We start from the raw sequence: 25151 nt of genomic DNA, 5'->3' as shown, positions 1-25151 counted from the left end.
AGGAGTTAATTATCATGCCTAATATGTCCCTGCAGATTCACATCTGGCTTTGATAAATCCCTGATTGATATTATAGTAAATAGTATTTAAATCTGAATACATTGTTAGAGAAAGGCTTTGTGTTTTAAATATGCTTCTGTACTAAGCAGAAATATAACAGAATAGTACAACAAATAACAGAGTAAGACCGAATTCTATACCTCAAGGGTAGGATACTGATGGATATAAAATGTGTCAATTAAGAACCCTTAAGTTTATTCTTAACGAGCCTCAGAAACTTCTGTGTGTTCCTGATGGGAACTGGTTAGATATTTATAGCTCCAGGCAGCTCACAAACAAGGCGTATTTACACTGATGGAAATTTCTTCAGACACTATGGCCATGAACTAAAGCTGAGGCCACTCTAGCCTTGGCTGATAAAGGGCCCCTTAGGATGGCTATGAGAGTCTTTATGATCCAGACTGGGGTTGCTGGTGGTCTTCAATCCAAATTTATCTTTCCCTTCCCATAGCGAAAGCACTTTGGGGTTAAGAATCATGAAATTGAAAGGAAATGTAAAATCGATAAGATGTCATAACTCCAATAAAAAGACCCAAACCAACCTGAGAATCACCTATGAAATAATATGGAAAAGGAAATAAACATGCAGCATTCAGTGGGCAAATGTAGAGATGCTTGTTGGCTATTTTACTATTAATAAACTGACACGTAAGTAGCCAAATAGGCTGAAAGCAATTTGAGAAATCCGTACTCTAACAGCTGGTGACGGGCTGGATGATACTCCCTGATAGCTGGCTGCTGTCGACGTCCCCCGTGACCGCTACCATTGCCATCGGCCACATGCACCTGTCTCCTAAAAACTTCCCGCTGACCCTTACAAAACCACTGCAGAAACGATGAAATAGGATTCCATAATAATCAACAATGATCAATTTTTACCAAATATCAGAACTTTGCTAAAGCAGGGAGCTTCAAAAGATTAAAAGCATCTGGCGTCCTGGTGATGAACTTTTTCCTCAACATTCTTCAGGGTTTCCAGTCTATGATTATTATATCTTATTTTCTTATTGACCAAATGCCTTATAAAATTGAGTTAATACTTGCTGCTTCCAAAACGTCTTGGATTATAGACCTAGTGACAGTTTTATTACTATCAAATTAAGTCAGAAATTCAAAAATGACACTTTCAATTTATAGTAAATGCTCCTATAATAATAAGTAAAATGTAGAGAACAAGAAAATTACTCTTGATCTCGCTTTCTCAAATCAATCTTAAAAGTTGATAAGAGAACGTAGGAAAGAAAACTTTAGTGTCTTTATTTTAAATTTACTTAAATCTTGCTCTTTTTTCTAGAAGTTTGTAATATAACATACATTATAAGGAAAATCTATGATAAAAAATTAATGAATTCTATCATGTACCTATCTTACATCAAGGACAGAACTTTACAATTAAACCACTTATATTCAAATGCTTAAATTGTTGTATATACAATTCTTAAAGAGCATCTATTACAGTCAGGAGTATATTTAAGCAAGGTGGTGAATTCAGGAGCTTGGGTGGGGGGAGAAGGGGAAGGAGCTGGTTCAGAACAAAAAATGCAAGCTGCGTAGCATTATAATTACACTTCAGGAAGAAGAAAGAATCAGAAATTTTATTAGCATGCAGACACTGGAAAGTGCTTGAAAATCTGGAAGAGATTAATTGAGTATGATAACCCAATGGATTTTTAAGGAAAATAATCTTTCATTCATTTAATGTAATTTGGACCTTTTTTTTCCCTTTGAGGCTTAAACTGTGCAATGTCTCAGAAGTCTAAGCTTTTACATTTTATCTGACTCAAGTGGAGGTCACAGGCAAACAGATCTCAATATGTCAACTGCCATAACTTTTACTCTTTAAATTTTCAATTATATACTTCAATAAAAAATTTTTTAAAAAGAAAAAAAATAAATTTTCAATGATTCTGAAATTCATCCCATTGCCCTAATTTCTTGATCCAAATGCATCAAGTTCCCTATGAGCAGAAACAGCAATTAACAATTTAAATGAGTTTAATTCAGTCATTCTAAGTTCCTAAATCTATGAGTGAGTGAGGAATAAAGTCTTTTAGAAATACTGTAGAGTCATACTGACACCTAATTTTTCTACAAAATCTTCCAGCCTAATGAAGACATTAATACTTTTGGTGTTTCTATTCTCACACCAGCCCTGTAGGTGAAGAGAGCAGGAATTACTCTCCTCCTATTACGAACCGGTTTGCTAAGACTTGCTCTCAGTCATTGAGCTACTTCAGCGCTGTGCTAGAACCAGAACTCAGGCTTTCTAGTACCACAAAATGTTCACCAAAAGAAGGAAGCTAATGTATGGTCTGATTTCCAAGTGACCTAAAAATTCTACGCCCCAAATGTGGTGGTGGGGAAGAGGACTTGAGCACTTCTAAAATCTATTTAGCGAAAGTCATCAAAACCCCAATCTCAGGTGCTTTGGAATTCCTGACTTCACCTACACAGGAAAACAAAAGTTATTTTGTTATCTGATTTTTTAGAAAACATTTTGAAACCCAGAAAAGAAGAAGAAAAGCAACGGATACTTGAGGCAGGGAAAGGACAGCGGAGGCTCCAGGCTTTGTAGAGCACAGAGAATCAGCACCAGGTGACAATTCCTGCTGCTTGCTTCACATGCTCAGGAATGCGGAGGACTGGGCACTCCTGGGGTGAGTCTTCAGAACATTGGCAAGAAGTGACAACACTGCAGGAAGCCGTGCAGGTGGGAGGAGCAGACCACCTGAGATAACGCACGCTCACCCCTTGAAGGTAAACTTGTGGCTTGATGATCCAGGGGTTGTGAAAGAGGCTGTTCACTGCCTTGGTCAAGAGGAGTTGGGTAGAAGTGTTCGTCTTCACACCAGGAAGAAGGTAATAAGAGTCAACTTTGAACTGATGTCATTTTTAGCCCTAAAAATCTTTATAAGTGTATATTAAACAATTACATAAAGTTGGTGGAGTTCAAAAAGAATGCTTTAGATACTTTACAAAAATTAGTTTCTAGTTCTTCTGGTTTCTCTTTTTTAATTTCTATGCTCCTTAAAATTTATCACTGCCATCTTGTGTCCCAAGAACACACAAACATTATAAGTTAACATCCACGTACATCCTCATATCAATTTTTTTAAGCACCAAAAAGGAGATGGTCCTTTTTCAAAAGATGATTTTAGTCATCAACACAGACAGAAAACTCAAAAAAACAGATTATATAAAAACTGATTATTATCAACCTGCTCTGTTTAGGTACACCTAGGTCTTATAGGACCAATTTAAAATCTTTTCCTATATTATTATGTTGTCCAATAGTTTAAAACACTCCAGAGTTATGCATAAATTTATGATTTGCATAAAGCTCTCATTTAAATAACACAATAGATCATGGATGTTTTAATTCAAGTGTAAGAACTTATGTCACATTTAGGTCACACTTAATTAGAATATACATAAGACACCCCATGCAAAGACGGATAGGACTGAGATATCTGGGGCTGGAAAAAGAAAAAGAAGAATATACATAAGATGCTTTCTGCAAAAAATGGTAACTGTGGCCATTATTACCTAACCAAAATATTATAAGATGGGTGAGACCCAAAGTAGAGTCAAAAAGGCAATCCCATCCTGTTTCAAGACTTCATATTATTAACAGCCAGTTAAACTTCCAAATTAAATGAACATTGGTTCCTGGGGTTGAAATCACATATCGTTCAAAAACTAAGGCCTTAAGAAACTACCTTAATATTAGGGTTAAAGCACTTTGACTACTGTGCTAAGGAAAGCAATCAACTGAGGCTTAACTAGCTGACCAAAGTTTACCATCTGGTTCTGTGCTATGAGATACTGAGTCTTTTCCTGGGAGAAGGAATTCAACATGTGAAACATGAACCATGTCAAAACGTTAATAATTGATATTTATAAACTGTTTCCTCTGAAATTATTATAATGCCTGCTGTAAATTCAAAAGAATATCTTTCATTCCTGCAAATATGCAATGATATGGTATATTACATGCCCCAAATTATTCTCTAATGGGAAAGTTATGAAAAAGATTATTATCTATAATAGTATCCCTTTTTGGCTGAGGAGATTTGTATGGGTACAGAGACTCAAGGAGGGGGGAAATCTGAATGAATTAAAATTACCAGAGAAAGTAAGGTGGGAAAAAGCACATCTTGCCAGAGTTCAGGTTAGAATTTCATCTACTGTGAAAGGCACCTTGTGCCTTACAGAATATGGTCAGCCCAAGGCCATGATTCGATACATGATCTGGCTATGGCAAATCCAGAGGATAACTCAGAGGCAAGCAAAAGCCACCACCAGCAGATTCACACTAATCTTGTAACAAGTCTGCTAACTTAAGCCAGTTCCACAGTGGGCCTGCCCTGCTATTCCTGCAGCTCCCCAGGCAGCTCTGAAAGCACTCATCTACTCAAGCTGTTCACTCAGCCAAGCAAGTTCCCAGGGGGTGAGTTCCTAAAGCACACAGCTCGCAACACAATTTTTAGCGGATATAATTTTTGCCTCATACCAAAACTTACTTTTAATCAAATGTTAATTTCCAGTTCTGTGGAAATTAACTACTTCAAGTATACGTCTTCTTAACATTTCTCTCCTCAAGAAAAAAGAAACTAGGGACTTCCCTGACTGTCCATTGGTTAAGACTCCACGCTTCCACTGCAGGGGGCACAGGTTTGATCCCTAGTCGGGGAACTAAGATCCCACATGCCTCGTGGCCCAGCCAAAAAATAAAAAACAAAACAAAAAAACCCCAAAACAAACAAACACCCCCTCCCCAAAACCTCTGTGCTTAAAAAAAAAAAAAAGAAAAGAAAAAAGAAACCTATTTGATTTCCCATATCTCTGAGGCATGTTTTCCATTTTATTAAAATGTATGGTCTGGATAAAAAACTGTCTAAGTTAATTTGTTATGTAGCAGATACAGACAATTTGCTCTAATAACGTTTCTGGGGGTCTCTGGACAGCTCTCCCACTTACCTGGCTCACTCCTGGCTGCCTCTCTCACTCTGACAGACAGTCCACGGATTCAGAGACTAAGGAGCTATACCAGACAACTCCATGGAACTCTTTCCCGTTCCTATGGTGTTCAGGACCAAGAGCCATTATATGAAACAGTCACTAAGCAAATATTTAATGTGCACTTATCATCTGCAAATCATTCTGATAAAAGTTTTTGGGAAACTAGAAATCAGAGGGACCCCACAAAGGGTTCCTGCTCTCAAAGAACATAAACTTTCCCATCAGGAACTTGCCACAATTGCTTTTATGGTAAGGAAGGAAAAGAAACAGATGATTAAAACACATAGGTTTACTGTGGACTGGAGTTTTATATTCAAGACTGAACCTGAAATTACATCTTCAGTGGCAGCACTATTTTTACAGGTGTCAAATCCCATTTTGCCACTAATAAAATCCTCTTCCCCCCCTAACTATATTTAGTTTTGGGAGGCAAGATTTCAACTCAGTATACTTCGATTTTTCTTAAGAGAAATGGGTATGTATTGCAGGGTAGAGTACATGGTAAACTGTGGTTTTCTGAAAATAAGAGATACCCAGAGATGGATCCATGTTCCAATGATAGTTTTAGTCTCTGAAGCACATTAAAGTTGATGTAGTTCCTGCAAATAAATTTAAATGAATTCCTCTGCAAGCTCAACAGTGCCTTCTTTTAATGTCTTCTATGTATACATTCCTGGCATCAGGACAACAAAGTTTTATGGTGTTGACATATTAAGGGAACCTTTGATGGTTTATGTTCAGCACTTAAAAAAAAGAAGCATGCTGGCACTCTCAGATGAACACTGAAAACTCAATAATCAGAACTGAACATGCTGCTACCTGAGAACTTACACTGGAGAGGAAAAATCAAATGGGTTTTTAAAAGAGTGAACTGAGATAATAAGAACCCCACTTATTTTGAAAATACTACCCACGTATGTTAGGTAAATTTCAAGTTAAAAAAATATATTATAAGATAGAAAAGAAACTTTGGAAAATATCAGCTATCAGTCAAGTAGCTGATACTAAAGAACACACTTTAGAATAAACAGCTTGTCCTACCATTGGGCACGTCACATTTTACTAACATGGATTTCATCTGGTAGTTCAGGAACAATTACATATACTTTCAAATTTCAGTGTTCCTAATTCTTGTGAAAACTATGTCTATAAATCACAAGTTTACATGACACACTTAAAGGAGTATCAGATACTGAAGAGTAAGAGTATTTCAACAGGATTATTTCTGTATGAGGTGAGGTCAACTATGTATCTATGGGACAGTTAGACCCTACATAACTCCTTCATTTGACATTTAAAATGCTAGGAAAAGGACTTCCCTGGTGGTGCAGTAGTTAAGAATCCGCCTGCCAATGCAGGGGACACAGGTTCGATCCCTGGTCCGGGAAGATCCCACATGCTGTGGAGCAACTAAGCCCACGCATCACAACTACTGAAGCGCACGAGCCCTAGAACCCGTGCTCCACAAGAGAAGGCATGGCAGTGAGAAGCCCACGCACCGCAACGAAGAGTAGCCACCGCTCGCTGCAACTAGAGAAAGCCCGCGCACAGCAACGAAGACCCAGCGCAGCCAAATAAATAAATAAATAAATAAATTTTTAAAATGCTAGGGAATATTACTGAAAGGAATAAGTGAAAAATTTTACTCTTTTATCCTTGCATCTTTCTAGTGAAATCTAACCCTATCTCTTCTTTATTTCTGTTTTTTTCTTTTTAACACCTAATGGTAGAACGTTTTCGGTTGAAATTAATTAAAGAGACAAGTCTTGTCAGCCTTGTAATGCAGCATGCGTCAGAGGATCACATTTCCAATGACGTTTTCTTCATCCAAAACTACACTGGTAGAAAGAACAGGAGTTATATAGACAACTGCTCTAAGTTGACATAGTAGATCTTTTACAAACTAATTTTGTGATCTTGGACAAGACACTGAATATCCCTGATGTCTCTTCAAATGAAAAATGAAATATTATTTATAGCTTATTATAATAAATAACACTCTACCTCCTAATGCTATTGTAGTGATGAAAACAGATAATATATGTAAAATACCCAAGCACTATGAGGGCTAAATAATGATTTGCTTTTATAAGCATCTGACGCCAATTAAAAATAACTTGCTAAGTTAATCAAAATCCTTCTCAGAGGAACATTACAAACTGGTCAACAGTTGAAGGGAATTTAATCACAAAGATCAAAGAGCTCAGAATTGGAAGGGACCTCAAAATTTAAAGCCAAACCTCCTACCTGACTTTGAGTATTAAAGTGTTTTCATCTAACAGAGATCCAAGGAGGCTATCAATTTGCCAAAGCTTCCCAACTAGTTAGTGGAAGAACAAGGAGGAGCAGAATGTAAGGCTTCTAAGGTTACTGATGCTGCAATTCTCTTTTTCAAAATCCATTTTCATTATTAATAGTGAATAAAAGTATAAAATTATTCCAATTGCACTCCGATTAAATAGATTTTAAAAGGTTTACCCTTATTATGATTTTGTCTTTCAGCAAAATGGCATCTCATATATTTGGTGACAATAGTTATAGAAAAGTGGTTTGCATGAGAACTTAAATTTTTATATCAGGCAGGAGTTGAGAGGGCTTATGACTGTTTACTTGTGTCACACAGTTTCCCTACCTTGATTGCAGGTTTTGCCGGCATATCCAGGATGACACTTGCACTTGTTTGGTCCGATGCATTCACCGTGTTTGCACTGTGGCTGGCACACAGCTGTGAAAAAGGATATCATGCATTATTTCTAGGTCAGCAGCATGTCAACCAAGTAGAATCTACGTCATGTACTAGTTTGATAATAAAAGAAAAGACTAAGAACTTACAATAGAGTAATAGAAATATACAAGATCATTGTGTCCCGGAGCAGTAAACATTGTCTAGACTACAGACTCACACACATGTGTTGTGTGTGTGTGTGTGGTGTATTGCTTGGGGCTGAAAATTTTGCTAAACTTGAGGACAATACTCAAATAGCCAAATAGAAGAAAAATTGGAAAACTATGCATAAACACAACTGATGTTTGTCAATAGTTACCACTTTATAATAACCTGCACCCATACTTTCAAAATCATTTTCTCAAATATGCTTCAAAACATAGTTCTTAATCCAAAGATATTCGTTAAATATGAACTCCAAATAAATTTCCAATTAAATAATATTTTATTGGAAATGGTATTTCCAAGAATGGTTCAAAATGAATTAAAAATTAAAACTAAATATTTTTGAAACCTCAACTTAAGAATACTTCTGTCATTTTGTCCATTCTTAACCTTAAGTTGCATCGTAATTGCTCATCAATCTGTAATACACTTTCTACAGCCTATCACAGAAAATAGAAAGTTCTATTTTACATTTCCAGTCTTCCATCAACTGAGTTTGTCTTCCTTCAAGACCCCAAAATGCTATAAATCATCATCACTCAAATCTTTTCACAGTCTTCAACTCCTACCAAGATACTGGTTACAATTTATTCTGTTTACACAGTGATTCTCAACAGGGGGTATTTTTGCTGCCTATGGGGCATTTAGCACAAATGGAGACATTTTTTACTGTCACACTGGGAAGAGGGTGCTACTGGCATCTAGTGGGTAGAATATTGGGATGCTGCTAAACATCCTACAATGCTCAGATGACCCGACAAAAACAAATTATCCAGCCCAAAACGTGATGGTGCCAGGTTGAGAAATCGCTCCATACCAAATATACATATGGTGCTACACCAGATACTAAAATAGATGAAAAATAACTGTATAGTGTGGTCATTGGTCTCAAAGAGCTTACAATCTAGACGAAGAGACAAAACAATCATGTTTTAAATTCAAGGCAATATTTATTTATGAGCAAAATTGGTGGCACATATGAAATTTGTGAAGAAATCATCACTCAGAGTTGCACAGAAAACCTCGAAGAAGAGATCTTGAGTTGGATCTTGAAGCCAGGGTAGACAGAGAAGAGAGTGGACCATCCAAGGTGTGGAGAAGTGTAGAGCCAAACAGGCCATCGTTTATTTAGAGGACACTGAGGAGGCCTGTCAAGCTAAAGAGATGGGTAAATGCTGGGGGAAGAGTAAGAGTGGACAATCATAGGTGAGTGGTACCAGCCAATGATGTTCCCTAAATTCCAGATTGAGGATTCTATACTTTATCTATAAATGAAAACTTCATCATCATCATCATCATCATCAGGAGGATTACCTGATAAAATAAAAACTCTGGGAACAGGAGCATGGGGAGGATACGTAGGATAGACCAGAGTCTAACTGACATGCAGAAGGCATGACTTGTTCTTGGGGCAGGAGGGGACGGGCTTCAGTAACCCCTGAGTGAAGAGCAGACAGGTCTTGAAGACCAGGTGGAGGGGGGTCAACAGTGACCCTGTGTTCTCCAGTCCCTGACACCTGCTCCCTCTCACATCAGCCCATGCTTTTCTCCATTCTGGGAGATGCTCCCATTTTCGGACAATTCTCAAACATTCCCTTCAAAACTCCAACACTCCTGTGAAGCTGATGTGCATGCTATTTTTGGTGTTTTCTACATTTCCTCATTCAACTCTCACCAACCCTCCCCTCGCCTGGCACTCCACAGGCTTATTTGCCAGTCTTACTTTCAGGCCTTTTCTGCCTGTATATTTGTCACCCCAACTGGACCCTGTACCATGATGAATCCTTACTGCTGCTCTGTAGGTATTTAATGCAAAAGTTTGCAGAGAGAAAGGGTGAGCAGGGTGTAAATGGTACAGAAATGCAATGGGGAAATTCATAAAAATCTGATTTTAGATATGGCATGACATTCAACAGGAAACAATTCTGTTCAGATCTGTGAGAAGAAATGCACTACCTAGGAAGGCCCTCCAATATTATGCTTCAGTCAATTATATACCTGGTAGATGGTTTATATGCAGTTTTAAAAACAAGTCCCAGAAATAAGCCACCTTTTATGTAATTTCCAGGCCCAATCACCAAGAAATGCAAGTTAAAAAGAAATTTCTTTAATCTTAAAAAAAGATGTTCCATAAATTTTAACAATTATATATGAATACAACCTGAATGAATCAAGTTATCACGGAGGCATCCAAAGTGCCATATTTAAAAAGAAAAAGTAGTATATCAACTACACTTGAATAAAATAAATTTTTAAAAAAGAAAAAGAAAAAAAAGAAAAAGTAAACATCTCAAAATAATTAAATGCAAGTCTAGGTAATAACCTCCCCAAATAATCGGAATTTGAAAACATCTCAAAAACATGAAAAAGAAGTTTAGAAAGTGCCACTAAAAATCATGAAAAAGTTTATTTATGAAACAAATATAAGGCGCTCAGGCTGTGTTGCCTTTTGACCTACTGACCAGCTTGAAGATCATCCATTTATAGTACTTTCAGGTGCTTTTCAGGAACAAAGGTTTTTATTGTCACCCTCCCTTTCTCATTGTTTGTTCTCAGTGGAGTGCCCCAATCTGGGGCACATCAAATGCCCTCATTCCAAGAGATCCAGGCTGTTAATGTTTCTTACATGTTTAGGGAGCCAGTATTTTCAAACAAACTGCTGTTTGCACGTCTACCCAACAGACTATCCACTGAAGTAACCAATGACCTATATATTAGCCAACAGGTATTAAATGGAACAGGATACTCACAATGCTGATGTAACCAATTTTTTTTCTCTTACAAAAAGAACAGCCTTTGAAAACGGCTGCACAAAAGACTATCTCCTATTATCTTGCTGGCATTAGGTCTGCAATGTGATGTTCAGTCCAATAAACATGAACTGAATATTTAATAGATGCAGTTTTTCTGCTAGGCAAGTAAGGGTGATGAAGGAATCACAGAGGATTTGAAAATTAACTGTGAAACTTTAATACACTGGCTGAAAGTTAACAAGGGCTATGATAGAGAGATGAGATAAAAGAAGGGGGGAGGGGCAGATCATAACTGTGACTGGGGTCTTGGAAAGGCCTCCTACAGGAAATGTGATCTGAGCAACGCCTTAGAGGTAAGAGGCAGAGATAGTTGGGATGGGAGACAAAGCCTTTCAAACTATGAGCAAAGGATGGGGGAAGGACAACGAAGGGAGTTCTCAGGGAGCACCATGGCTCTGGTGGAGCTACAGTACAAAGTGCTTAGAACAGCGGATGGGAGCAAAAGACAGGCTAAGGCAGGTCATAAAAGGTACTGGTGGCAGAAACTGCTGGGTGCTTACTAGTATCTATTTTTCGCTTCTTCTTTAAAACAGAATGGCTTTTTTTTTTTTTTTTTGGAGTGGATAATGAGTCAGCAGTGGAAAATTACATTCCCTATCCTCCCTGACATATTTGGGTAGCCAAGCGACTAAATTCTGGTCAATTGTATGTAATCAGAAGTTATTGGGTGGGGCTTTTGGAACTTAAAAGCTACTTAAAAAGGTGAGTCTGTCATACAGAGTGAAGTAAGTCAGAAAGAGAAAAACAAATACCATATGCTAACACATATATACGGAATCTAAAAAAAAAAAAATTGGTTATGGAGAACCTAGGTGCAGGACAGGAATAAAGACGCAGACATAGAGAATGGACTTGAGGACATGGGGAGGAGGAAGGGTAAGCTGGGACAAAGTGAGAGAGTGGCATGGACTTATATACACTACCAAATGTAAAATAGATAGCAAGTGGGAAGCAGCTGCATAGCACAGGGAGATCAGCTTGGCGCTTTGTGACCACTTAGAGGGGTGGGATAGGGAGGGTGGGAGAGAGACGCAAGAGGGAGGAGATACGGGGATATATGTAAATGTATAGCTGATTCACTATGTTATAAAGCAGAAACTAACACACCATTGTAAAGCAATTATACTCCAATAAAGATGTTAAAAAAAAACAAAAGGTGGCTGACAGGTGGCTCCTCTGTCTTCTCGCCTGGAATATGGAAGTCATGGCTAAACTACAGCGCTACTTTGTGATCATGAGGTGAATCTTGAGAATGGAAAAGAGGCAAAGCTGGAAGTCATAATATTAACCCTAAAAGGCCATCCAAGTAATTTAGGACACTGGTCTTTGTGTCAGTGTTACTTGCAGCCGAACACAATTACAATACAGTTACAATTACAATTCAATACAGTTACAATTACAATTCCTAACTATCCTTGAGCACAAGGCTGAGGAATCTGAACTTAATCTGTGTTTACCATCAAGCCAACAAATGCTTTCTTTGGATACACACTTAGGACAGAAATGTTATGATTAAATCTTAGTAAAGAAATACAATTTGTCAAAGTTATCTTATACCTATAATATCATACATGTTAGAAGTATCTAAAGAATTTCATTTCTACATCTAAAAATTAGATTAGAAAATACTTAGCCACCTCGAGACTAGAGGAAAATGATTCCCAACTTCTGTGTAAACAGACCCACCTTTTGACAACCCACTTCACTGTAATGTGAGTTCTCAGTGGCCAGCACACACCAACCTTCACAACCTGCTGTGAATAGCAGGTCAGGAAAGAAATAAGTGGACTATCTTTAGTAGTCTATTTTAGAATGATCTTCTCAAAACATCAAAAATAGATGAGACACTGATTTGTAGGAAAGAATGTGTCTGTTGTCGCTATAGTTTAATCACAAAAGTCAGCATTGTTTCTCTGACCTTCACGTGGATCAGTGACAAGAAGTCTGGGCCACATTTGGTCCAGTGGCCACTAGCACCCACATATGGTTTAGCAGCTCAAGAAATAAAGTTCAGGTGAGGATCACAGGTAGTCCATTAATGACAGATTCTTTTCCCCCAAAAATCAGATGCTGGAATTAAGGTCAAATGGGCAAATCACACTCAAAATTCACTCTCTAACATTCCTGCAACACGATCTCCAAAGTGCCCTTAAAATAACCCCTAAGTCATTACTTTAACTAGAAAAAGAAACATGTCTCAACTGGCAAAGCAAACATAGCTCTTTAATGTCACATGTTCCAAGCCTCTTCTGTTTGACTGCAATCTAAGAGATTTTACTCTTAAAAATTCATCCTAACTGATGTAACTGGGGTTCTGAGAGTTGGACAATGTTTTCTGACACTGAGTTGGACAATGTTATCAAATAAGTTGGGGGAAAATTAAACTCCCACATCAGTTCTATATAATATTTTTTATGTAATCTAATCACACTTGGGAGTCAAGTGCCAACATTTGTAAAAAAAAAAATAAAGACATGTTGAGTTGCCCAAGCAGGTGGTGGCTCTGGAAAGTGACAAGGGAAAAGCCAACTCAACCTCAGGTGTTGTTGTAACTTGAAAATGATTTTTTTTTCTTTCTTTTTTTTTTTTAATTTATTTTTATTTTTGGTTGCGTTGGGCTTGTGGGCTTTCTCTAGCTGTGGTGAGCAGAGGCTACTCTTCGTTACGGTGCATGGGCTTCTCATTGCGGTGGCTTCTCTTGTTGCAGAGCACGGGTTCTAGGTGAGCAGGCTTCAGTAGTTGTGGCTTGTGGGCTCTAGAGCGCAGGCTCAGTAGTTGTGGTGCACGGGCTTAGTTGCTCCACGGTATGTGGGATCTTCCTGGACCAGGGCTCGAGCCCGTGTCCCCTGCATTGGCAGGTGGATTCTTAACCACTGCGCCACCAGGGAAGCCCGAAAATGATTTTCTTAATGTAAATAAGATTGTCTTTCGAATCCTAAGAATCATTTGTAATTTTTGCAATCTCCATCATGTTGCTATTCAGACATGGAACACTAAAAGCAGAAAAAAGAACCCTGTCCTCCAGAGTCTGTAATTTAGAAACAGGTGACATAAAGTATGCAAGTTGGCCTTGGGAGAGAAAGAGTAGCTGAAAGAGGCATTAAACAAGTCATTGCTATATTGCTATATTAACGGGACCTGGAAGGAATGGAGGCAGAATTTTTATAGGGCTCCACTGGAAAGGTACCTCGAGCTTCCCTATATCATAGGTATAACAAATCCAAAGGGAAGAATCCTACAGATTCCAAGATCTCCAGAGGAAAACAACCCTCCAGCCTTCCTAATATCCCGTATTCTAGTGTTGAATATCCTATTTTCAAATCTAAATTCCCTCTGTAGTAAAAACTGAAATAAAAGGGCCTCTGATTGTTACCACTATAAAATACTATCTGTTAAACGATCTCATGAATACAGAATGCAAAACCACTTTATATGACTGATTAAATTTACCCTCACAGTATCCATATAAGGCAGGAGAGAGAAAGACATTATCCTCATTTTACCAGCAGACAAGCAAAAGCACAGAAAGTTAAGTGACTTGCCGGATTTCAGTAAAAATTTCTTATCCCAGTTCCATGGAGAATCTGCTAATACTTCTGGTAGTCAGAAAAAGGCCAGAAACCTAGCTTTTTGAGTGGATTTGGAAGAGAGTGAGATTATAGTAATATTAAACAGGAAAGGATGAGAGGGATAGAGAATATCAAAGGTAATTAAAGGCATAAAGGTATTTAGGTTACATTTCTAGGAAGGAAAAGGCGCAGTTAAGAATACAATCTGTAAGTTAAGAAAATTAAAGTAACCCTGCCAGAATGTTTCAACATAAAATAATCTCTTTGCTCTACTGCATGTTTTGTGCAGAACCCAGATTTTGAATCATTAATAAAGTATAGAATTGTTATCTCTTCTGATGTATTACTACAACTATAATTTTTTTTGTTCTCATATTTTAAGTAACATTATTTTTATTAAGAATTTAAACTAATCATAAACTACAGTCAAATATTAAGTCAACCAATTGATTAATAATTTAGAGTATGAAGTTAAAATAAATAAGGATTTCTGCTCTATATAATGTTATCTCCCAAGAGCTGTCTGGCTACCTTATTTTATTTTTGTCTTTGGGAAAATCCAATTCAAATTTCTCAAGTACCTATTTAACCTCTATTTAACTTTTAATTCCTTAAGTAGACCAAAGAAAATAAGTGCCTGCATCTGCATCTTTGAATCTCAAGCTAACTTTTATTTACCATAATTAAGCAATATCCATTTCCACTTAAGAAATCTTCTGAAAAATATTGTCATTTTTGGTTTACTTGAAATTTTAACTTTTCTTTCTGTTTTCATTGTGGTAGAAGAGTGGAATTTAGATTAATGCCAAATGAGACTTTAAGAACACATCAGAAAGTGTTATTACTTATCAGGGAGTGTGAAGTAGATTCTTGTTTTTGTTTTTTTAAGTAGGGTAACAGTAGCAATGAGCAGACATAACACCCAGATCTTTGTTTCTTTTTTTTTCAAGATTTTTTTTTTTGATGTGGACCATTTTTAAAGTCTTCTTTGAATTTGTTACAATATTGGCTCTGTTCTTTATGTTTTGGTTTTTTGGCTGCAAGGCATGTGGGATCCCAGCTCCCCGAACCAGGGATCGAGCCCAGACCCCCGCACTGGAAGGCGAAGTCTCAACCACTGGACCACTAGGGAAGTCTCCAGATCTTTGTTTTTAAATACCGTCCCACAATAAAAGGAATCAGAGCTGGGGCAGAGAGGCTGAAATATTTTGCTGTGACAAAAAGCAAGGACATATTGAAAGAATGATGGAAACAAGTGAAAAGGACACAGGAGCTACTTGGAGGTGTTCCCATTGGGCAAATTTGGGATAATTTGAGCACCAAGAAGAATACAAATAGTAATTGATAACAATTGAATAATAAAAGAATCCACGGGTCCAAAGTGATTCTAAAAAAGAAGAGAACAGAGCTCCTCTTTACAGAATGCCAGTGAACACGCAGAAGGAACGACAGAACCTGAAAAAAACAACTTTATAACCACCATTAAATAATTTGAGTAAAAATTATCCAAAAGTTTGTTGGGGAACAGGATATTCAAGCAGTTTCAATGTATCACCCCATAAATTACTTACTAATTACAAAGAGAAGAAGGTGCCTTTCAGTGGAAAAATCTGGTAGTCAGAACCTTAATCTAGTGATCAAACTTAGCACCACCAGTAATAGAACAAACTGGCATTATGTGCAATGTGAATGTTATAATATATGATCACCTAGTAATATTCTTGCAAAAAAGGTTTAACGAGTATCTAATAATGAGGAAACCTTAGACAAATTTAGATTGTGCAATATTCTACCAAGCAGTTGACCTGGACTCTTGAAAAATGTTATTGTTAAGAAGGAAAAAAAAAAGTAGATCTAGAACTCTTCTAAAACTGTTCTAAATTAAAGAAGACCAAAGAGGAATGTCAACTAAGTGAAATATATAATCCTTGATTGGACCTGGATCAGAAAAAACCATAAAAATCATCTGGAGATAATTTGGCAAATCTAATTATGGACTGCTTGTTACATAACATTATTGTACCTATGGTAAATTTCTTAAGTGTGATAATGGTATGCATGCTGAAGTATGTAGGTACAAAGAGCCATTATGTCTGTAAGTTACTTTCCAATGGCACACTAATATGTGTATATGTGTGTGTGTGTATATGTGTGTGTGTATATATATATATATATATAGAGAGAGAGAGAGAGAGAAGAGTTAGCATACATGCAAATATGTAATATGTTAACAACTGTACATGAAGAGTATATGGCTATTAACTGTTGCGATACTTTCAATTCCTCTGTGGATTTGAAATTTTCAAACACAAAAATGGGAAAAAATTTATAAACATGAGTAGATAATATGTATACTTTGACAAATATTTCTTAACATGTGAGCTGTTGTTCACTTAGTGCACTCTAGAGAAGAGGGTAAGGCACACATGCTGGAGTTAGACTGCTGGGTCCCAGCTCTACCACTTGGGAAATGAATGACCCATGCAGATTACCCAACTTCTCTCTGATCTAAAATGAAGATCATAGGTTGAACCAGAGGAAGTTGTCAGCACTGCCATTTTTTACTTACAAAATAGAAAAGCAACATGGTGCATATAGAATTTACCCATATGTTTATTGGGATGATTAAATGAGAAAATCCAAATAAAGTACTTAGAACAGTACCCATCTCATAGTAAGAGCTCAATAAAATGTTATCTATAATGAGAATTATAAGAATGACAAAGAGGAATAGCTACAGTGTCTAAGAAACTGTATTAAGAACTGGGGGTTTCACCATGCCACTCTCCCCCTTATACTCACTGACTCCTCACTATGTTTACTTATCATCATACTTATCATACCGGTTCAAACTCTCAGTATGGCATTCAACCCCACCTTTCATAATTTGACTCCTGCCTGTCCCACCAGCCTCCTCTCCAATCATATCCACAAACAGACCAACTGATGGCAGTTCCCAGGAAGTAACATACTCTAATACTTGCATGCTTTTACATGGAATGTCATTCTTCCCCTTGTCTGCTGGACTAACATCTAGACAGGCTTCAATACCCAGCTTAAACAGTATTTGCTTTAGCCCCTCCAAGATTTGCTTTAGCTCCTCCTTCTGAGTTTGGAGCCCTCCTCAGCGCTTTCCTAAACCTCTGTGCATACCTCTGCCATAAATTTTATACACATATATTTACATATACACATATATCATGCTTTATTACCACAATCATTCTTCTTATCCTGCTCCCCCACTAGGCTTTCAGCTCTTTGAATACACAGTACCTGCTCTGAAATCTCATACAGTCTCCTGACAAAGACAGACATGACAGGTGTACAAGGTGTTAAAAGAATATAGAAGGAAGAATTTCTCTGCAGACAGGAGGGGGTAGGAAAAATGTCAGGAAAGGCGGCAGGAAGAAATGTGAACTGAATCTTAAAGGATGAGTAGGAATTCACCATGTGGCTGGGTGAAGGGCCTAATTCAGACCAAGCAGCATAAGCAAAGCCAGAGGGGCATGAAGCAGCAGAGGGTCTGGCAATGCGAGGGCAGTCCACTGGGATTGTGTCCACATTGCAAAAAATACTCCCTTTTTAAAATAAGGCAATCATCAGCCTGAAGACTCTCGCACTCAGAGAACCAGTATTCTATCCATAATGGCGAACAATAATGGATTATAAGCAGTAGATGACACAATCAGATTACACTTTATGTGTTTTCAAGCATGTAAATTGATTTAAGAACCTTCATCAAGAGTTAAGATCTCTAATATGTAATAACATCATAAGACAGGCAGACAAATTAAATATATGTATTTTCCCAGTAAACAGTCTTTCCTAAAACTACAATCTGCTTATTAAGATTACATCACGTTCACACTTTTCAGGCCTTTTATATAGAAGTGCCTGGTCCTTATACCTTCAAAGTACTCACTGAGCTAGACTAGGCACTGCAGAAGCTAAAGATGTATAAGACACAGTCCCCAGCTTCCTGGAACTAACAGCCTAGCAGAACAAATGATATAGATCCACAAGTAACCACAACGTAGGGCAGGATGAGATAGGCTCCGTGCCAGTGTTAATAACTAAATGTAGAGAAAGAAGAGACTTCCTGCCGCTAAAATCAGGAAGAAAGAAAGGAGGAGGTGGCATCTGAGCCAGGCCTGGAGGCAGGGCTGATTCTCAGTATGTTCAGCTAAGAAAGAATATAAACTTCAAACATAAGTACAGTCATTCATTCCTAACAGTGATTTACTTTTAGTTGAATATTTGCTTTTAGGAGTGATAGTGATTGGAAACAGAAAAAGCCAACCAAAAGGGGAAAAAAGATAGAATGTTTGTAGAGTGTGATGTTTTTCAGCCTTTGATATAAACAAATGCTGAATTACTCATTTCTTTCGGCTGGAGGCCAAAACGGTAAACTGGAAAGAAAGTTTTTCAAGAATTGAAAACTCTCAGAAAACATTTCAGCCGACAGGCAATATAGTATTTTACCTCTCCCACATTCTTCTGATACTGTGTAACATGGATCCTCTATGGAGGTAGTTGTGAGGATCATTAATGTTGACTGAAGGTGACGGAGGGGAAGGAAAGTTTGGGTAGGACAGGGGTGGAGAGATCATCAAATCACAGCCTGTGCCCCTCTCACATCTCGCCCCTGAGCTCCAGGCCCTGGAATCCAACCACGTATCACATCTCTCCACTTCAAAGTCTCATAAGCACTTCACACATATCACATCCAACACTGAAGTCTTCATCTGCACTTTCTCCCGTGTTCTCCAGCTCACCAATTCCTTGCAGCAATGCAGAGCTACTGATTTATCAACAAAACCTGATACCCATTTTTCCTCGGAAACACTGGCGACTATTTCGAAAAATGTTAGAACTCTCCGTGAGCAAAATCAAATTCACCTGTATGCTAGATCTGACCCACTGGCACCAGCTTATAACTTATGAAACATAAATCTGATTATGTAATTTCCCTGCTTAAAATCTGTACAATTTCCCTCTGCAACTCTGGGATAAACCCTACTCTATTTAAGATGACATCAAAGGCCTTCCATGAGTCAGCCCATTCCTACCTCTCCCACAGCATCTCTCATCAGATATCCTTCAAACACATACCCCAATGCCAAATGAAGGTTCTTACATTTCCTGGAATATGCCTCTCACTCTGGCTTCTGAAGTTTCAGTGCATTTTTCTGTCTGGCCAGGGTGCCCTTTACTTGACTTACTTATCCCTCGGGATTTAGCTAGGCCACCAGCCCATCACTCTTGGGCGGGGATACTGCCCACTGAGACGTGCTCTCACAATATCCTATCTCAAAACACACCTCTCATCCAATATTGTCTTCATCTGTGGGCCTTCAACATTGACAGGGAATGACATAAACGCCTGTAGTTTCATCTTACTGATGTATCTGCAGTGGCTGGCACAGGATCAGACAGGTAATCGCCCTCAGTATGTAGCTATTGAATGAATGAATCAACTGAACACTACTGAGGCTGTGAAATCTTCCTTGATCCTCTCCAGCAGGAAGTCATTCTTCCTCTAAACAGCCTCAACTCTTTATCCTTAACTCTTGCCTACTTTAGAATCCTGGAAGGAATAAGAGACAACCATCTTACCAACTCAGCTCCTCCCAAGTAAGAGTCCATGTTTTACTAATCTCTGTATCTCTGCCAGCCCCTAACTTAGCTCCTTGCCTCTAGTAAACTCTCAAATGTGTGTCAAATAAATGACTAAGTAACTCTACATGTAATTCTACAATTCAATTCTCGATCCTTCCAGTTCCTTTTCCTTGGGTTAGGTAACCAAAACCCTACTTCACTCTGACATTTGCAAATGGGTGCTATTAAAGAAGTGGAAAAGGAATGGTTCAAAAGCACAGACGGTCATCCAATGACAGTTTTTATTTTAGAAATGAGTAATCTGAGAAATCTTCTACTACTTCCAGTGGATTTTTCCCAAACGATGGGCATGGTAAACAAAATGTATTTTAAAACATGCTATACCATGGATGCCACCATGGACCCTAGTAAAAATAAAACACTGTTTCAAAGTTCATTTGTATTCTTTATGTTGACCATACAACAATAATAGCAAACATTTATCAAGAACTGTTCTGCATGAGGCATTCTCCTTACGGCCAGCAACAATCTTGCCAAGTAGGTTTAAAGATTAGGAAATTGTGGCTCAGAAAATTTAAATAAAATATCTAATATGTCATAGTTGGTGAGTCACAGGAACAGGTCCTGAACCCACATCTGTTGGTGACAAAGCCCACATTATACTCTTTGTTTGTTATGACCTCCTTAACCTCTGCCATAGCTCTGCTAGTTAATACTACAGCTGATAGTAAATATAAGATACATATGCTTTGGTGTTTTAAGTGTCCCTGAACAGAGAAATTTCTTAACTTTTATTTCTAGAACTATCAATTTTGTTCCCAAGTGATTTTATTAAAATCTCCCCTTAAAAACATTTTCTCTGACATGTCATAGTATCTTCCATCTATCAGTTTAAAGTACATTGTCTTCTTGGCCCCAACTCCATTAAATAGAATTTCACATATTTCACCAAAAATTTCCACAAAAGTATCACAAGGGTGATTTGTTAGGTAACATTGTTCACTTCCAAAAATATTTAAAACAAGAAACACTTTATGCACCAAAACAATGGCATGAATACTACGAGGTGCTATTATAACATCTTACATATCTTATACAATAAAAATATTTCTTACCTGATTCTTTCCATGGAGAATTAATGAATATGAGATACAATTCCCTCAGGTTAATGATAGGATGGTGTTAGTAATTTCATTTGGTGGACTTTTTTTTTATTTGCTTCTTTAAGTATTAAAAACATAAACTGTCCTTTAAGTTAGAATGGAGGTCAATTTATTAGATTTATAAAACAGGAGAAAGGAATTATAAACTGAAAGGGAAATGTTTAATGTAATAACTGAAATAAAATTATAAACAGAAGAAACAAATCTCTAAGGAATATAGTTCCCCCCCACCAAAAGCAACTCAAAAACACAACTAGTGTTAAGTTTTATTAATAACTTTGTAAAGTTATTATTTAGAAGTACTGTATGTCTTTCAAGACATAGATTAGCCAAAATTATTTCAAAAAATATGTTCATCTAACCTTTGAGCTGGCACCTTATCCTGGCTATTCTCTGCCTTAAGACGTAGAAAGCTGCAAAACAAATGTCCAAAAAAAGAAATTCCAGATCTTTTCTCTGTAAGGAGGCTGGACTTGGGTATTTATCAACTTGTTACATTCCCGGAGACTTACACATATGCAACTTTCAGTGCTTTTCTGAAACAAACAAAAAAATCTAGGACATGTTCAAAATAGTATATTTTAGTCACCATTTTGTCATTAAAAAACATTTTGTAACAAAAATATTAACCAATAATTGAAGTTGTGCTATTCTTTCATAGTTCAAATTCTAAATTAAAATATTTCAGACCTTTTGTGACACTGTACCTTCCAATCCAATTTTTCATTTTCAGAATATTAATTTTTGGTTCCAAGAGACAGTATCCTTTTATTTAAATGAGTGTTGGACAAAATATCTGAAAAAAATTAAAACTTTTGATAAATTAGTAACCAAGTCTGGTAGTTTTTAAATTGATATATCTTTACTTACCTGTTTCTTACATACTGTGTGTTCCCTTTTCTCTCCAACTTTGCAGAGGAAATATTAAGGTTTTTTTTTTCTTTCCTTCCACAGCATTTTCTTCTTGCATGGCTGCTTTGGTTGTCAATAGCAACAATAATTAGTGTGAAAGCTCAGCCATTTCACTTGAAGATACGTAAATTACCCATTTTAATGAAAGTAAATGGAAGAAACTTGAAACACTACTAGTAATAGTCAGCGTCCGACCAACCTAGAGATCCTAGAGGTAAGGGAAGAGATGACTGTATGACTTCTCTTTTGGATTAATGTCTTTCCTCTTTAAAGCATAAAATATGCTTTAAAGAGGAAAGACTTTAACTTTCCATTTGTGTATTTATTTGTGTAATTTAAAATTAGGTGAATGGAGCCTTCTTTTAGGTAATATTAGAAGAAAAAAATTCTAAGTCCAATTTGATTCAGTTGAAGTAATAATTTAACTATCGATCCAGAATGATTGCTCTGTACTTTTAAAGGTACACATTACATTTGCTTGTTAGAGGTTTTTTTGTGTGTTGGTTAGGTTTATAACTTTAAAAGAATTCACCATATCTTGATGTTGATACATTTCTTAAAAAAAAAGTAATGAAATATATCAGGCACAATCTAAGCAAAAAGCTGAAAATAAATCAAAGTATAAATTGCAAATTATATTCTGGATCACATATTAAAGAAAACTGTTTATGACTATGGTTATGTATGAGAAGGGAAAAATATAAAAGGATACCGTTTCTCTAATACTCTTTAAATGCCAATTTTGAAAAATCTAATTTATCAAGAAAAAATATTAAATGATTTTTAAACAAAGGTAAAACAAGCCAATGAAGAATAGCAAACGTCATTGTTTTCTAAGTAGTTATATTAGTACCAAGCATCCAACAGTTCTGTATAGTTTATTTTTGTTCATAATATCTTAAGTTGGGTCACATTTCTCTTACTTAAATCAGGCTTGACACACATAGATTTAGCAAGTTTTATGTTGTCAGTATGTATAGCCATTAAGTAAGACTTTTTAGCATGAAATTTTAGCCAATGCCCCATATTCTAAAATTTGCATTTTAAAACTATACAAAACTGCATTTTAAATCAAAGCAATTTTAAACATGGAGAAGATTATTTCCAGGAAGTTTCTGGAATCTATTCTCTATTGACACAAGGAAATTTTCACAGGCAACCATCACCACGGTTTTTGTGAAAGCTGCCAAAAATAAATGCCCTACATGTATTGTTTTGTGGTAAACCCCACTAAAAAGCACTAAAATAGGATTCATTAGTAGCACATAATATAGAAAAATCTGTCCCATTTTTTCCTGATAACCTGCTTCCCGACAGCCACTGTAAAAAGCCACAGTGGTTAACACATGCAATCTTGCCAGCAAAGCCACCTGGTGAGAACTCACAACTGTAGAACTCTCTCCTGCAACTTGTCCCAGACCACTGCTTCAGTTCACCTGAGGGCTCTCAGTGACACTACACTCTACTGAGGGGTCTCAGTGATTATCAGGCATGGTTAAAGATCATAAGCACCCTAATGATTGTATAAAATTGTGACTAATATAAACCAGAGAAACGGAACTATTCGGGGATGACTTTTCTTGCCTGCTAAACACAGGTTACAAATTTGGAGTCCATCCTGGGCTTTGGACAGAGTTAGGGAAAATGAGGGATAAGAAACCCAAAGGAACTGAGCCTCCTTATTAGCCAAAGGTATCCCTATCTTCTGGCATATCGTCAGACAGTCTCTTAAGCATGATACAGGCACCTCTTTCCAGGTTATAAATGCCAGGTACACAGATGAAAGGGAATGGTCCTCCCTGACACTGTACTTCTACCTTCTAACCCTAATCTCTAGCTAGAAAAAAAGTAATTCTAAGATGTTCTCCATACCCCAACCCTAAATTTCACGTATTTCTCATTGTCAAAAAAGTTAATATTAGCCTGGCAAACTCTACTCATAGACAGCTCTGCAACTCTGCATGTTTATAACACCAACATCCAGGACAACAGATCCCATGCCCACGAATAGCATTTTGAGTAAGAATTTGGATGACCCCAACTTTCAGTCTACTGCTTTATAGGCATTAAAGCTATAGCATTCATCAGACCTCAACACAAGATTAGAGAACAGAACATTTAACAAATCTACAAATAATTTCTTCATAATTTTATATTTTCTCCCCCAATTTACCTGTTTCAAAAAAACACAATTCTGCCTTAATTAGGAAATAAACTATACAGGGGAATATCCTAATTTTTGGCCATACCTAGACACCAAGATGCAATGAACCTTTTAATTCATCAGTAAAAACTCAATTGAGTTTTGATTTAAAAACTCAATCCAAGGGACAAAAGAACTTGAAACCATTATCTATATGAAACACCACGAAATATTTATGTAATCAGATGAGCTTGGGACAATTTACCCAGTAGAAACTATTGCCACAGTAAGTTATATAATATAAAATCAACTCTAAACATCCATGTACATTAAAAAAAACACACTTAAGCATGAGCTGCAATTTGTGTTTTTCTATTATTTGCTATTTGTTGGCATGAAAGCATTCGGCAGATAGTTACTAAGTACCTACAAAATCTTAACATTAAAATAAAATAGAAGGTAACAAAGGCTTTAGCAAAATATTTTGGGTGGCAGGAAGCTTATGTTCGGAAAATCTATCCAAGGAGTTAGTCTGTGTGCTAAACACACACCTTTGACCATTAAGGGATTTTTCACAGAAACTGAGTTTGAAAACTCTGATCTATAAATACAAGGCTAGAGATTTTTGAAAAACAACACTGTTTTTGGCAAGGTAAGCATAAATCCAGAAATGTCTAATAGTTTCTTTTGTGTACATTAGCACAAATTTAAACTGTGATGACATAGTTCTAAAAGTTCAGAATAAGTCAGTAATATTTACAAAAGACAACCTTAACCTTGTGATCTGATGATGTTATAATAGGAAAACAATGTCAGTTTTGGAGAATTTATATCATTAATCTACAGGACCATTAAAGAGATACTAACCAAATGAAGTGTTCAGTTTTAAAATTTATTTGATTCTAGACTATCCTCATGCAAATCACCTACAGCAAATCCTTAGTCTCAAGTTGGCTTTCC

The 25151-nt window shown here is 36.9% G+C and overlaps 1 protein-coding gene across 4 annotated transcripts in view; it reads right to left on the bottom strand.

The window, feature by feature from the left end:
* Positions 1–25151, bottom strand: part of NPNT (nephronectin) — a 72336-nt gene that overhangs the window by 33910 nt on the left and 13275 nt on the right. Inside the window, exons 3-5 of one of the 4 annotated variants that reach the window (XM_059923370.1) lie at positions 21499–21549; positions 7715–7807; positions 2809–2901 (exon numbers count right to left, since the gene is read on the bottom strand). In XM_059923370.1, the coding sequence (XP_059779353.1) occupies positions 2809–2901; positions 7715–7807; positions 21499–21549 (237 nt within the window). The remainder of the gene's footprint in view (positions 1–2808; positions 2902–7714; positions 7808–21498; positions 21550–25151) is intronic. The other 3 variants (XM_059923371.1, XM_059923373.1, XM_059923374.1) reach the window with 3 other exon arrangements.

The sequence above is a fragment of the Balaenoptera ricei genome, chromosome 5 (genome assembly GCF_028023285.1).
Source record: "Balaenoptera ricei isolate mBalRic1 chromosome 5, mBalRic1.hap2, whole genome shotgun sequence".
Taxonomy (NCBI): domain Eukaryota; kingdom Metazoa; phylum Chordata; class Mammalia; order Artiodactyla; family Balaenopteridae; genus Balaenoptera; species Balaenoptera ricei.
The sequence above is the reverse complement of the archived record's forward strand: the minus strand, read 5'-3'. Positions and strand labels throughout refer to the sequence as shown.